Below are 16,445 nucleotides of genomic sequence, written 5' to 3' on the forward strand. Positions count from 1 at the left end.
AGGCACACTAGTGAAAGGTTAGCAGAACTCAGCTCACCGCCACAGACGTAGCCCTGAGAGAGAGACTCCTTGTGTCTTTATGAATGGTAGGAATGGGGAATGGATGGACCCCCGTGAAACATTCCAGACCTATGAAAGTTTTACATCTCCTGGAAGTTTTGTATTATTTCCTAACTACACAGGGATGGAATAAGGTTAAAGTTGTACCTGAATTTTACGCTGCTGTTTAACAAGGCTGATTCCGGGGGTGAGGGTTATCCCCATATTTTTGTTCCCTGTGCCTTGTTCCGGGAAGCTGAGAGAAACCACGCTTTTCAAAGCATGTTACAACACAAGAATCAAAGCCATCTCCCTTCAATAGGAAATCTAGCTTTTGAAATCAGCCGTTTATCGGGGGCTCCTGAATAAAGGGTGTTTGCTATTAATTGTTAATGTCGTCTGCCATTAGAGGGCACTAAACAACCCTGCATTAATGCTGATTCAGAAAGAGAGAGAGAGAAAGAGGGAGAGTGACACCGATTTGGGGAAAGATTAACAAGGGATGTGGAGTCCCAAAAAGCTTCTGAAGCAATCAAAATGCCCCAGGCCTGCTCACGGTGATGATCATAATAATAATAACTCAAATTGTAGCGAGGTCAGTTATTTACCAGTCTGCTTCTTAATGTGTGTGACTGCAGGTGGTGCAATGGGACATTGTGATTCACGCTCACTTTCAAAGCAGGACCCAGGCCCCGGTCTGAGGCACCCAAACAACTGTCTTCTAATATTAGCACGGCTGTATTTCTGGATCTATTATAGTCTGTCCAGACAGATCCCATTGTAATGGGATCTTTTATTAAAAGATTAGCACTATCTCCTGCAGTTGGTGGAAAAAAATCTGTTATCACTGAGTTATTTGCAGTTGTGGGGAGGGGGAAGTAGGGGAAAAGCCTGCAGAATAAAAGCTGGGGGGGGGGGGGTTAAGGGCACTGGGAAAGGGGTGGGGAGGAATCGGTAGAATTTACGCATGAATCCCAATGATCTGGCAGTGTCCAAGAATTTTTGTCTGCATACTTTGCTGTCTGTTGTGCTTTGGTGGCTCAGAGCAGCGAAAGAATCGAAATTAAAAAGGCAGCTTTTGAATAAACAATACCATTTTCCGTTAAGTAATCATTTTGTATAAAAGGAAATATCGCCTACTCAGTTTCATTCAGCGGTGCCAAAAAATGTTATAAATGAGAGACCGCCAACTTTCTAAGGGGAAGAATAATGCCAGACTGTGCTCAGTAAACTAGTGCTCTAGAAGTTCATTATCGATGTTGCAACCTTTTTTATTCTGAAAGAAGACCGCCTACGTCGCCCCCATTCCGGTCTATACTCCAGGCGCTCCCAGTGAAAAGATTGTCACTTGGGTAAAACCCCAGGTATTAAACTTTTGTTTGTTTTTGACCAGTCCCGGAGCGGGAGATGTGTGTGCGCCAGACACCTAACTACTGTTTGAGGTGTTAGGGGTAGATTTATTATTAATCACAACCATAGAGTGGGCATGTCACCCACCCACCCACACACACACACGCACACACACCCCACCACCACCACAACAACAACATATCTCCCGAGAGACTTCATCACCTTTTGCTGAGCCCCAGAACTTCTAACAAGAAGCGAAAACATTTCCGCATGCTGATCAGGTTGTAGTTTTGTTTTCAAGTTCCTTTGGCCATGATGTGGGGGGCTAGGGGAAAGGATCGCGCCTCTCCGTCCCCAGTCAAGTGACATGGCTCTTGCTTTAGTCCTATAAATTATGTTAAAGCCCCTAGCTCCTCTGCGTGCGCGCCTCCTGGTATTAATGACACGAGTGGATAGTTCTTCTCTCTCTCTCTCTAAGCTCCAGTTACCATTCTGTTTTTTCCCTCCTTCCTGTTACTACGCAAAGAACTCCAGCGATTCCCTCTTGCAGATTTGGTGTGAGACTGTGTGTGCGTGAGTGTGTGTGTGTGAGAGTGAGAGAGAGAGTGAGAGAGAGAGAGAGAATGTGTATATGCACCTAAACCAGATAATTGGAAAGGGTTTCCAGAAGGTGGAAAATGTCACCTGATTCACAGTGAACTTTTTAAATCTCCCCACCCCCGAACACACACACACATTAGGAGACCGCCCACCGCAGACAGCTAAGACCCCCTTATAGATTTAAAGAGAGACTGCTTTGGGAGGCTGACGTTCATTCAATAGAGCGATCATAAGCAGACTGACTAGTGCTCTCTGTCTTTCTCTCTCTCTCTCTCTTTCTCTCTGCTCCACTTGATATTGTTTCTGTCTCTTTCACTCGCTGGTATACTGAGGATGTTAAATCAGAGAATCCACCCGGGCATGCTTTTATTCCTGATGCTTCTGTGCCACTTCATGGAAGATCACACAGGACTGGGTAAGATGAGATTGTTTATTTGTAGATGTGTTTTATTTTCTATATTTTTCTCTATGTTTAGCTTTCTCCTGTTGAACGTCTCTCTACAAGGGACCGGCTTTAGGAATGGGACCGCAAATTAACTATAAATGGGACAGCTTTGCACAAATGTATGGAGCTGACATTTAGAGATATTTTTGATCGGCCCCTCAAACTGCTATGCATAGTACAGAGCAGCGATGATGATGATGATGATTGTTATTTATTATTATTATGCAGCATGAATGAACAGCAGCCCCACACAGCATCTTGCTTAGTCCCAATGGGTGCTCAAAGTTTTTGTTGCAATGTAGCTTAGATTTTCCTCTCGACTGCTTGGCTGCAAGGATGGTGGGGATGGTGAGTTCCACGATCACAAATGACATTTTCAGACACTAATATTAGTCATTTTCCGGCTATCCTTTCAATATTTGGACACCCCCGGCCCCCGCGCACATACACATTTGTGAGTGAATTTTGTTGGGCTGTGAATTCTGCTGCAACTGGAGAATGTGTTTAAATACATGTCCCAGGCGAACAAAACAAACAGAAAATGTAATAGCTGTCTTTTCCACGGGTGATTACTGAAGTTTTTTTTCTTGATGCCGCTCCGACAACAACCTGAACGAGTTAGACTGATGGTTTTTACTGAATATTTTTTCGCTGAGCTGGATGCATAGGTTAACCTTGTGAAGGCAACTGTAAGGCGCTCAAAACTGACTTCTATCGTTCTTTTGATCCATGAAAACTGATTTTCAAAAGGGTGTTGTTTGTTCAATTATTGCTTGGGGGGGGGGGCTATCCTCCCCCTCCACCGTCTCCCCATATATATCGATCTGAGAGGCCGATCCTGCACTTCTCACTCCGGGAAAATTCCCATTGGAGTAAGGAAACCGGATCTAGCCCCTGCTGGATTAGAATCAATTGCTATTAGAAGTCACACTGGTTATTCACGAGAGGCTCATCCCAACCAAAACTCTCCAACTAAAAAAGGGGCAGTTGCTTGGACTAATGTTCTTGGCTTGAATCCATCAACAGCAGAGATACAAGTAAAACAAATCTCTATCCGATTTACGTGCAGTGCACTTCCCTATGAAACTGTGTCGGAAGAGACGGTACCTATAATTTTTGGTTTGTAAACTCTCTAGTGGTCTCCTATTTCTGTGCCCCGGCCTTTTGTTTACTTTGGTCACCCTTCTTTGGATCGCAGCTAACTTGCTTCAGCAAAGAAAAGGCATTTCTCAAGGGAAGCAGCAGCAACCTTTCGAGATTTCGAAAGACTTTGCTAACAGGCAAATGTTACCAATTCTTGCCGATTGTAAAATGGCCTGGATTGAAACTCTGGGCAGTTCTAAACCAATGTTGTACAGAATTTTTGAGGAAGGGGAAAAAAGTATTTGCAAACGTGTTTTTCTTTTACCCCTGGTTTTTAATGCACATCCTTGTCAGACCTCTGTCACGCGCATGCAAGTCCCCCTGGTCTACACATGGAATAAATACCTCCGAAAACTGCCTTGCCCTGTTCCGATCAGGTTATTTAAACAGCGCTGCCTATTGCTCCAGAGTAGCTGCAGGTTATGAAATGGGACAAATAAAAGTAAACAGTCTAGTAAAAGTCAATGCAAGCCGCACGTGTTGTGTCTGGGTCACTGGTAACTGACATTGATATGGCTGGGTCTCTCTCTCCCTCTCGCTCTTGCAGCTGGGAATTGTTGGCTCCGGCAGGCAAAGAACGGCCGCTGCCAGGTCCTCTATAAGACTGATCTGAGCAAGGAGGAGTGCTGCAAAACGGGCCGGCTAACCACTTCATGGACTGAAGAAGACGTCAACGACAACACGCTTTTTAAGTGGATGATTTTTAACGGTGGTGCCCCAAACTGTATCCCATGCAAAGGTGTGTTTGAAAAGTGCTCAGAACCCGTATGTGCAGGGGATGGCGGTGGCCGGGATGGAGTCAGCAGGGGCAGCAGTGTTTCCCTATGCCACTCTCCAATCTGGATTTTAAAGCTCATCCCGTAAAGTAAATGCCCGGACTTGGACACTGTATTAGTGAGAAGGGGAAGGGATCTAGCCTCTGCGTGGTGAAATAGATGTGTGTGTGCAAACCAGCAGTTTGATCTTCCTTTTTGGTGGATCTCTCTCAGGACCCCACATTTTGTTTTCTGGACGGGGCGGGGGGAGGGAACTTGTTCGCTCCCTTTGTGCCTTGGGGGTTTGTCGCGGTGTTTGTGTAAACACCATTAATACGAAGTCTGATGAGCAGACGAGGTATTAAAATGTTGCCTCTTTCTTTCCACCCCCCTCCCCTTTAGAAACGTGTGAGAACGTGGACTGTGGACCTGGGAAGAAATGTAAAATGAACAAGAAGAACAAACCTCGGTGTGTTTGTGCTCCGGATTGCTCTAATGTCACTTGGAAGGGTCCTGTGTGTGGCTTAGATGGGAAAACCTACAGGAACGAGTGTGCTCTCCTCAAAGCCAGATGTAAAGAGCAACCCGAACTTGAAGTCCAATATCAGGGCAAATGCAAAAGTAGGTTTACAAATCTAACCAAGTCCCCCGAATACCACAGGGTGTGTCTGAATGTAGGGAGGAGGAGCTGACGTACTTTCCCACAATAACAAGATGATGTTTCAAATACTGAGGGACAAACACTAAACCACGTTCAACCGACAAGAACATAGCTGAATTGAGAATCCCCCACAGCCATGAAACACTGTGTTCACACCAGCTTCCCTGAGATGTGAAGGTTTTCCCCAGTGGCCTTTTTATGAGGAAAGCTGCTGAAGACTTTGATTGTGTCATTTGATTGTTTCACATGTTCACTCCCTGTATGAGGCATTGGATCTCCTGTTAATCATTGTGTGTTTCCGTCTTTATTTCAGAGACCTGCAGGGATGTTTTATGTCCAGGCAGTTCCACGTGTGTGGTTGATCAAACTAATAATGCCTACTGTGTGACATGTAATCGGATTTGCCCGGAGCCTACTTCCCCTGAACAGTATCTCTGTGGGAATGATGGAATAACATATGCTAGTGCTTGCCACCTGAGAAAGGCTACCTGCCTACTGGGCAGATCCATTGGATTAGCCTACGAGGGAAAATGTATCAGTAGGTATCATTCTTTGGGGGTGCTTATGGGGGGAGGGGAATAGTTCTTCATAACTAATTGTTTCACAATTTTGTAGAAGGGTTTCTTGATGCAGATTATTTCCTAGAACTGAATGTGTTGTGCAGTCCTTCAGTTTTTACTAAAGAAAAGGGGGAAATTTTACTTGAGGGACACCTGCAAGATTTTCAAAAAGAAAAGGAGGACTTGTGGCACCTTAGAGACTAACAAATATGCTCAAATAAATTTGTTAGTCTCTAAGGTGCCACAAGTCCTCCTTTTCTTTTTGCGAATACAGACTAACACGGCTGCTACTCTGAAACCTGCAAGATTTTGGGCCCCAAGAGGGGACAGAGGGTTCAATCCTTGATATCAGTGTGAGTTTTGACACTGTTTTCAATGGGAGCTGGAGTCAGGTCCTCAAATGTATTATGATATGACAACAGAGTAACACAATCTCAACATTCAGCTGAACTGGTTTCTTGGAAACATTTGTCTTCAAGAGGTCTTGGCAAATGTTATTTAATGTCAATCAGATACATCTGATAACTTTTCCCTCTTAGAAAAAATCTTGTAGTGATTGGGGAGTGCTGTTGTGGATTAAGATAAGAAAATAACCTCAAAACAACCTGGTATTTTATATTAATTGTTATTCTTAACAATGTTTGTCACCACAATATGTTTCTTTTTATCATACACATTTCAGGTAACTTCATGTCTGAAAAATTATCTTTACAAGTTAAAGATCTCAAATCTAGTTCCATTGTGATAGCATGTGGTGAATTAACATTTTAATGACATAAACAACTATTTTATAAGGTTTAGCTTGAAAAATAATCAATTTAGAAATGTTTAATTAATTGGCCAATTATAGACCTCCCATTTAAGACACTGGGGAGAGGGGATTCCCATTGATTTCAATCAGAGAAGGTCAGGACCTGGTCATTTACAATATGCAGATTTAATTCCACCTGCCTGAGGCCAAATTCTGCTTGCTTTGCTCCTCCACACCCACCTCCCCCCACACACAGACCCATTGATTTCCAAATGCACTATGTGCTTGAGTAAAGTGAGAAGGATTTTACCCATAAATTTCATATTCATTTTCCTATGAGTTCTTGATATATGAGAAGAGAGATTCTGCTTTACTCATTTCTGGTATCTTGTATTTTTAGAAGCCAAATCCTGTGAAGATATCCAGTGCAGTGCTGGGAAGAAATGTTTGTGGGATTTCAAGGTTGGCAGAGGTCGATGTGCCCTCTGTGATGAGCTGTGCCCTGAAAGCAAGTCAGATGAAGCAGTCTGTGCCAGCGATAACACTACTTACCCAAGCGAGTGTGCCATGAAAGAAGCAGCCTGCTCCATGGGTGTGCTTTTAGAAGTAAAGCACTCTGGATCTTGCAACTGTAAGTGAGATTTTAAACCTTGCAGACATTTAAGGCTTCTGAAGGCAATCCCTAGGTAATGAAGACTTATGCCTTTAAAAATGAGAATTTCATTTAAAGATTTTTCCCTTAGAAATATATATATAATATATATTATACACATGTGTGTGATTGGTAAATTGCAACAGATAGTCAACGGTCTGTGGCTTGGACACTTTCAAGATACCTGTTTTTTGAGGAAAAGTCATGTTATCAGCAAGGGGTTGCCCTAAGAGCATCATACTAGCTATTTTTCCTAATTTGTGTGTGCTTCGCTGTTTGCTTTATTAACACTTGGATATATCCTAACTCCATCCAAAAAACCAAGCTTACTGTTAGCACATGGGCTGCTGTCTTAGAGCAGTTGCCTCTACTAACTCTGAATGAAGGACACAAAGCAGTTAAACCTAGAACACAAGAGCGCTTTTTATCTGATTTCAGGAATCTGCCAATAAAACCTGAGCCATTGATTCTTCAGAACTTTCTGCAATTATGACTTCATAGCTTATGTATAAAAAACCATATTACATAACAGCAGATGCCAAAGAGCATCTCACTACAAGTCACGTAAAATGCAACGCTGTATTATGGCTGTTCAGAGGGCTTTGAAAACATGCACTGAGCTGCTTCTGCGCTGTTGTTGTCCTTATTTAAACAACAGCTCCCCTGTATTCCCCCATCTAGCCATTAATGAAGACCCCGAGGAAGAAGAGGAAGATGAAGACCCGGACTACAACTTTCCTATATCTTCCATTCTAGAGTGGTAAAACCTCCATCACTATTGGAACAGCCACTGGGCAAGAAATCAATGTCCATACTGTAAATAAGTGTATGCTTATTTATTTTGGGGAGAAAGAAAAGTATACATATAGTTGAGTCTTGTAGACATTTATTTATACTGTGTCATGTTTTATAATTTATACATAAAATGTCTGGTTGACTGTACACCTTGTTTTTTGAAGAAATTTATTCGTTACGGGAAGAGCAGTGTTATTTATTGTGAGGTCTCTTGCTTGTAAAGTAAAGCTTTTTTTTTTTGTAAACTATAAAAGTCCATTCCTTAGAGCTTACCCATATGACTCTCATCTCTTCTTTTCACTGCTGTTAACTCCTCTCCACTTTCACAAACTTGCATGTCAGTTTCTGTTATGTTTATTTATTGGATTTTCTTCTTGCCCCTTCTGTACATAAATGATCCCTCGGGTTTTTGTTTACAAGGAATCTTGACTGACCAAAAGGCGCTGATTTAAATATACTTTCTGGGTGCAGTGAGGCAATCTTTAAGGACACCTCTTCCACTTAACTTTTCTCTGCTTCTAATCACTTCATGTACTGACATGCTCTCAGTGTGCTGAGCATTTATACTGTACTATAAGAATTCTGGACCCAAAGAAATTGAATTATGAAGGTTGTTAATAACTACATGGCTAACAATAATGAGAACAACGTTCTTATTCTTTTTTATTTTTTGTAACTTACATAAATGCTTTATCAGGTGGTTCCTTTAAGATGGTCCTGCAATACCACTTTTTAAAGTTCTTTTAAACTGTCACTAAAAAGGTGTATCAAAGCTTTATCAGTTCAAGTTTCTTGCTTTTCATAATACTTTTTTTTCTGATGCAATTTTATATTTTCAAACATGGTGAGTTAAATATAAATTCATTTAAATATATAGTTTTGTACTTTTCTACCATGTAAATGTGCAATGTATATAAAAGTTATAATGTGTATTTGTAAATAAATGATGAGTGAACACAATAGAAAAAAATTGAATTTTCCCTGTGTGCAGACCTCAATTACTGGTTGTAAAGGGTTTGGGGAGATTTGTCCCTGTTATACAGAGTGGTAGGGGAAAGGGAATTGTGAATGTCACTGGGATGAAGTGGAGTTGTTCAAGGACACAGCTTTCAACTGAAAATCAGTATCCACAACACTTATAATTCCAGCTTGCTAAATACATTTTCTTGATCAGTGTCGCCAGTGCACTGACAGCAAATAATTGTAAATCCGTATACACTTCTGAATGAGAATAGATATCTCTTTTTAACTTCTCTCTATGGTAATGAGATAGGTTTGTCATTAATTGAACTGCTTTAATTTGCATCTTTCTGGGATGGTTTGACTATCTATTTACATTCCTACTAAGTTTCAGATCCATGCCATGTTACTGGGGCACTGAGTTGAAGCTCCATCGCTAGTCAAGTGATGGAACTTGTGTTTGTGACAAACACAAACACTCAAAGGTGTTCAAGTTAACCAAACAAAAGTTAAAGAGAAGAACCAGAACAATAATCACAGAACATGGGGGAAAAAATGCAACGGACATAGTATCTCTGGAAGGTGATTTGCTTTCAGAAGTAAAGTTCACTAGGGGATTTCCTTTAATGAGCTAATCCAGTATCTTATCCTCCTGGTGGATATCCATAAAATGTATATATTCAGAACACTGTAAACTTTATTCAATGAACTGAGCAGGAAAAAACAACAATGGTAATTTCCACTAGTATTGCATGGACCAGAATCCATTTTTCAAGTAACTTCACTGGACTATATTGTGCTCTCAACTAAGGCCCCATTCTAAGCACATGCTTAAGTGCCTTGCTGAATAGGAATATATTTTAGCATGTGTTTAAGCAATTTTCTGAATCGGGGACTGAGAGAATTATTTGGCTCAATGGTTTTAAGTCTTCACTGTCCAAATACAATCACAACTAAGAGCCAGTTCCTGATCTCATTGCTCACCCCAATAGTCCCCTATATTCCATAATATTTTAGCTCTACAGTTTCCCTGCTCTTAGGATTAATTTAGAGAATAGTTTTCATTTGTTTGGGACATATCAATTATTCCTTTTGTAAATTAAGAAATAAAAAATGATGGGTTTTTGGTTTTAAGTAATGTAGAATTTAAAAATAATAGCAGATATTTCCCCCCTCCACTTTATCCAGACAAATAGTCCTTTCAGAAGATGGAGGCTGCGGCAGGGTGCTAGTAAGGTGAGCAGGTTTTTGCTCCACTGAAGATAATATCACTTGGAAAAGAAAAGCAGGCGGGAGGGAACTCAATCAGAAACAATGTCTGACTAAGAAGAGAAAGGCAAAAGGCCTAATCGCCGAAGAAGAAAAATATAAAGCTATATCTCATACATTTTTGCCTGACATGTGGACACCTTAGTCATGTAATGATGTAATCATTACAAACTCTTACATCTGTAACCTCTCAAGAAAAAAAAGCATGATAATATAAGGAGAAGTAAATGTTTAAAATAGATACCTAGAATGATCAGAGACGAGAAAGGAAATTCTCTGGAAATTCAGTTAAGGTGCATCCTACTTCACCTCTGACAAGACAAAATAAAAAGACTATATTCTTATTTTAGTTTTAAACAAGAATTTTGACTGAACATAATCAGAGAGAGTGTAGTCTACTGGTTACAGTAATGAAGCAGAAGTCTGGACTTCTTGGTTCTAGTTTCATCTTTGCCATTGACTCACAAAGTAACTGTGGGAAAGTCACTTAGGTTCAAATTTTCAAAAGTGGCTGGCTACTAGTTCTGGGTGTCTTAAAGTTTGACTATGCAATTTTAGTCAGTAGGGCCAAAATGTACAACTTGGATCTCTGCAGTTAGGCTTCTAAATCCATATTTTGTCACCTAAACAATATCACGCTACTTCTTGGATTTAGGCACCTAACTTTAGGACCCTAAATTTGAGGTGTTTGGCCCATGAGAAAGTTAATTATAAGTATCAGGCGCCCATGTTTGTTTTTGTGTGCAGGTGTATATGTGTGGGACTGTAAGTGTGAGTGGTTTTGCTAAACATGAAATATATTTCTTATATCTACATCCATGGGATAAATTCAAGAACCATATAATACGGTAGCACCTTTTGCCTCTTTCCTTGCACTTTGCTCACTAATCCACCTCAGCCAGATATTCCAAATCTCTCAAAAAATTTCAAACAGCGGCCAAGCTTTTTTCAATTATAAAAGAATCTGACATGAAAATGCTTCCTTCTTTCCCTCCACGTGGGAATCAGGTGAAATTAAATTTCAATATACAGTGCTGTATTCTAGACCATGACATTTTAACATATCATGAATAACCAAGGCTAGAAACATCAGTACATTATCACTTTGAAGAGATAGGAGTCCATGCTTTCTGCTGAAACATAACATTTGTTTGAAGACCTGAGCGTTCACAAGGTATCAGACTTTAAATTCATAACTCCCTGATGTAAAGAGGCAGTAATTACATTTGTATTTTGATATCTCTGTAATTCAGAGGCCCGCCTTTACCTGATCACTAAGACAGCTTTTGCAGGTAGACGGATATGAAAAAAAAATAGTACTAGTAAACACTTTTAAAACGCTGAATTTTCTAAAATAACATTTCTTCCATACATAAATGCATAATGGTGTTTGATGCTAAGAAGGCCTTGTTAGCACTCATTTGGGATGACCTGAATAACTCATGGCTTCACCTCTCCTGACTAATATGGCCAATCATGGGCGGTGGGTATCAAAGGCCGGGGGACGCTGAGCCTCCCCAAACAACCTTGTGTGACTCCACCCATGCTCCGCCCCCCATGCTCCCTCCTGCTTCCCAGCACTCTGCAGCTCTTCCCCTGTGGCCTGGGCCCTGGGCTGGGGGCTGTGGCTGGGGGCTAGTGGCCAGCCTGCAGCCAGGGACTGTGGACAGCTGGAGCCAGTGCATGTGCTGCCTGCCTGGCACTCCGGGGCTGGGGGCTGCGCTGCCAGCTCGGTGCTTCGGGGCTGGGGGTTTTGTCACCCGCCTACCTGGTGCTCCAGGGCTGGGGGGCTCTGGGCTCCGGTGGTGGAAAGAGCAGGAGGGGTGCAGTCTTGGGCACAAGGGTCGGGATGGGCTGGAGGCTAGCCTCCCTGAGCCTGCAGTTCACCCACCACCCATGTGGCCAATAAAGCTTTTCTAACATCACATACTGGAGAGATCAGGCATGAAACCGAAGGTGTATTTAAGTCACTCAAGGTCATGATGTTCAGCTCTGAGATTGATTTGGGGTGAAAGCCATGTTGCATAGCTTATTTTCTTGTAATTTATAAATATCTTGTTTTGATTTCCTAATCTTCAAATGGATTACTTGAATTTTGCCATAAGATTGAAGAACACCCCCAAATGTGTCAGAAGACAGAAAACAGAGGGGAGTTTTGGACTTTGATGCTAAAAAGTTGGAAGATAATCCGTTTTTTAAAAATGGCTATAATTTTCAAATGTGAGTGCCTAAAATTAGGCTTCTTAATTCACATATTCATATTTTCATGTATGAAAAGCACCTAAATCTCCCCTTGATTCTAGTGGGATTTGTAGATATTCAGCATTTCTGAAAATAGGTGTCATTTTTATTGAGGTGTTTAAATGGGGATTCAGAAATCTCCCCACTGTATTTTCCACTGAATGCATCTGATGAAGTGAGCTGTAGCTCACGAAAGCTTATGCTCAAATAAATTTGTTAGTCTCTAAAGTGCCACAAGTCCTCCTTTTCTTTTTGCGGAAACAGACTAACACGGCTGCTACTCTGAAACCTAACTTAGGTTTGAAATTTTTGGCCTAAATTCTCTTCCAGGTAATTCAGGAAACACCAGACATTGAATGTAAGCTGCACAGCAAGGCTGCATGTTAAGAAATCACTGTTCTCCTGTGAAGTCTGATTTTGCACCAAACACTGTATCACATGGCAGGATCTAATCCTTAGCTTGAATGGTCAATTTACTCTTAATTTGGCCGATTATATTCATAAGCACAATTTTAATTTGTTTCCCATTAGGATCCAAATGGACCTCTTAGCACCATGGAATGTTGTATTCAAACAAACATTGCTTCCATCAGTCTTCTGCTGAACTTCATGTAGGCAAATTGATTCTAAATTTCCATCACTTTTTATTTAAGAGGCACCTGGAACCAGAAGAATGCCACTTAGGAAAGGATAGCCAGTGTAAAAACATTCCATTTAATGGCTTCGAAGATACTAAAATATGCCACCATTTGACTTCTGAATTAGAAACATTGCTAACAGAGGTCACAGGGCAAGATATGTAGCTAAGCAGGTCCTTAGACAGATGGCAGAGCACAAAGGTGAGACTGATGACAGTATAGTATTCTGACAATGAAAACAAGCTTTCAGACACAGAGGGAAGATCACATGTTCAAATATTCCAGCAGACAAAGATGTTGTTACTCTATGTCAAATTTAAGGGAAAAGTACTGTGAGTATCACTTGGAGGGAAAGTCTGTTCCTCAAACCCGCACGTGACAACATGGTGTCTAAATGGGAAACTGTTAGTTAAACTGAAGTGCTATATGAATGAGGGTTAAAAATAAAATCAATGTTAACTCCTGAATCTTGGGGACTCCAAGATCAAGGAGAAATAACTAACTGATAATAAACAATTCTTACTAGAAAAATGTGCATGCACCGTTCCACAAGAGCAGCTGAATACAAACAAAAGGATGAAGTATGGACTTTCACAGAGAAACATAAAGTGTTCTTTCTTTTACATTTCTTTTCCTTACAGTTTAGGGACCTAGTCCTGCATTCTTATATAGCCCATTGTCCCACCGGTTTCACTCTGAGTTTTTGATGAGCAAGGAATGCAGGATCCAGCCAGTCCTAATACATGCATTGTTCTGCATACTGTTAACGGAACATTTAAATTCAAACACAAAATTGAGTTCCAATTTGTATTTTAAAATATAAACAAATAAATAAAGGCAAAGAAACTGTCAAGGTTCCTTCCCCACTCTGAACTCTAGGGTACAGATGTGGGGACCTGCATGAAAAACCCCCGAAGCTTATTTTTACCAGCTTAGGTTAAAACTTCCCCAAGGTACAAACTATTTTACCTTTTGCCCCTGGACTTTATTGCTGCCACCACCAAGCGTCTAACAAATATATAACAGGGAAAGAGCCCGCTTGGAACTGTCTTTGCCCCCCGAAAAAATCCTCCCAAACCCTACACCCCCTTTCCTGGGGAAGGCTTGATAAAAATCCTCACCAATTTGCATAGGTGAACACAGACCCAAACCCTTGGATCTTAAGAACAATGACAAAGCAATCAGGTTCTTAAAAGAAGAATTTTAATTGAAGAAAAAGTAAAAGAATCACCTCTGTAAAATCAGGATGGTAAATACCTTACAGGGTAATCAGATTCAAAACATAGAGAATCCCTCTAGGCAAAACCTTAAGTTACAAAAAGACACAAAAACAGGAATATATATTCCCTCCAGCACAACTTATTTTCTCAGCCATTTAAACAAAACAGAATCTAACGCATATCTAACTAGATTGCTTATTAACCCTTTACAGGAGTTCTGACCTGCATTCCTGCTCTGGTCCCGGCAAAAGCAACACACAGACTGAGAGAACCTTTGTTTCTCCCCCCAACCAGCTTTGAAAGTTTCTTATCTCCTCATTGGTCATTTTGGTCAGGTGCTAGCGAGGTTATCCTAGCTTCTTAACCCTTCACAAGTGAAAGGGTTTTTCCTCTGGCCAGGAGGGATTTAAAGGTGTTTACCCGTCCTTTTATATTTATGACAGAAACCAAGTAGTGGAAATAAGTAATTTAAAATAAGGAAATTGTTCAATTTTACAAATTTGTTAAGTCTGAAAATAATTGTGGAAGAGAGGCAATAATGAATGAGACCTAAACTGGTCAGGACAGCAAAGACCGCAAAAGAAAACAAGGAGAGACACTTTGAGAAATAATGGATAATGTTTCACACAATACTTTTCAGCTGATAGATGGTTTAAGCAGGGCAATTGAAAATTCTATTTTACACACTGGCCCCATCAAAACTGCAATACTTATGAAATGGATGGAATAAAGAAGGAGCCAAGTTACAAACTGTTGCACATGGAGTAACGGGATTTTGTACTTAATTTTGTAGTGAATGTATACTACAAATATGTCATCTGCTTAAGACTTCAAAATTGAACGTTTCATCATTTCTTCTTTTGGAATTTGACTTAAAATTATTAACATTCTCACTCAGTTCATGAGAAGGGGGGAGGGACTAAAATAAATTGCACATCCCAATCCAACCTTCAAAGAAATAAATTAATTTAATGCTAGTCATGTCGATTTCCTACTTTTTAAACATTTTAAATATTGGATTGATTTAGTCCTTAAGTTCTGCAAGCAGAGCCCAGATTGCGGTCTGTGGCAGTGGAAAGTTTGTCCTAAGTAGTGTGCAGTGACTCAACCTGCCTGCAATCCTATTCCAGGGTGTGAGGTGGAGCAGGTATCCCAAAGATTGGTGGCCAAACAAAGCCCACCAAGTGTGTAAGACTGGTAGGGTAGATGGGGCAGAACAGTATGTCTGGGAGCTGTGATGATTCATTTAATGTCCCAGGCATTCTCAGCTGCAGTTGAAAGCTGTGTTCCACTGAGTGTAATATAGCAAATTGCATCCACGTGCGTCCGCTGGGGTGAATCAAACCAAGGCCCAGACCAGAAGCCTGTATCTAAACCCTCACTCCCAACTTGCTGAAAGTAGTTTATCTGGATCTGAAGTGTGCAGTTGGAGCTATATCTATAGAGGGCCTTATGTGGAACCCCAAATCTGTACCCCTCCAAACCTGAGGAATGGCTGCATCTAGAGCTGGACTTTACAGCCCATGTCCACTTCTTGTTTACATTTTGCTTAGTTATAAAGGAAATCTATATATAATAAAATTAATCTGTCTGGAGACATGCTCAGTTGCATTTTGAGCTCATCCACATGGATACTGTAAATCAAAAATAATTTAAAAAGCATAGTCTTTATCGTATTATTGAAAAAATATGTGGTGCACAGGCTGCAGGACCCATTCCTGAGGCAAACACTATTTTTGTTTTTAAATACATTACCAGCCCGCCTGTTTATAATTTGGTGGCACATTACAGTGCTTTGTTAGAACTAAAAGATCAGGTATATATCCTTAGGAATTTAAAGACATCAGACGTTTGAGGCCAAATCCTGCCCACCTTACTCACCAGAGTAGCCCTAAGGAGTATATTGTACAGTACCTAGAGCACTCCCTTCTGAACAATTAGTGGAAGCTAATGGACACCCTTCTTAGAAGGCTGTTCTCATACTGTCTCTTCTCTCAGCCAAAAAAGAAAGTGGCATAAGGGGAAAAAATGAGGACAGGAGAGGGACCTGAAAATCAGAGTGTGAGGGAGACAAAGAAATAGAGAAGTAGTAGAAAAGATAGTGTGGCAAGGGCAAAGAAAAAGAGGAAAAGGGAAGAAAAAGAGGAAAAGGGAAGAAAGGTCAAACAGGGGAGAGCAGAAAAAGAGATTAAAAACATACAAGCTTCATGTAAAGAGCTGCACAGAGGAAGCCACAATTTTTATTGTTCCCAGAAAAGATGTGAACAATGCTAAATACTCTTGAGTGCCATCTACTGGCACATTTGCTATTAGTTAACTGTATTGGCTAGACTGCAGCTGGACTGGACTGGTACTTAGGATGCCAA

The 16,445-nt window shown here is 40.8% G+C and overlaps 1 protein-coding gene across 2 annotated transcripts; it reads left to right on the plus strand.

The window, feature by feature from the left end:
• Nucleotides 1-2,204: 2,204 nt before the first annotated feature.
• Nucleotides 2,205-8,606, plus strand: FST (follistatin). 2 transcript variants are annotated; one of them, XM_074953939.1, is made up of 6 exons: nt 2,205-2,404; nt 4,125-4,316; nt 4,735-4,953; nt 5,307-5,531; nt 6,705-6,935; nt 7,395-8,606. In XM_074953939.1, coding segments are annotated over exons 1-6 (951 nt in total). In that variant the 5' UTR covers nt 2,205-2,322; the 3' UTR covers nt 7,397-8,606. The 2 variants fall into 2 exon arrangements, with proteins under 2 accessions (XP_074810040.1, XP_074810039.1); XM_074953938.1 differs by having other exon boundaries at nt 7,638-8,606.
• Nucleotides 8,607-16,445: the final 7,839 nt, after the last annotated feature.

This window comes from Natator depressus, chromosome 5 (genome assembly GCF_965152275.1).
Source record: "Natator depressus isolate rNatDep1 chromosome 5, rNatDep2.hap1, whole genome shotgun sequence".
In the NCBI taxonomy this organism is placed as follows: Eukaryota; Metazoa; Chordata; order Testudines; family Cheloniidae; genus Natator; species Natator depressus.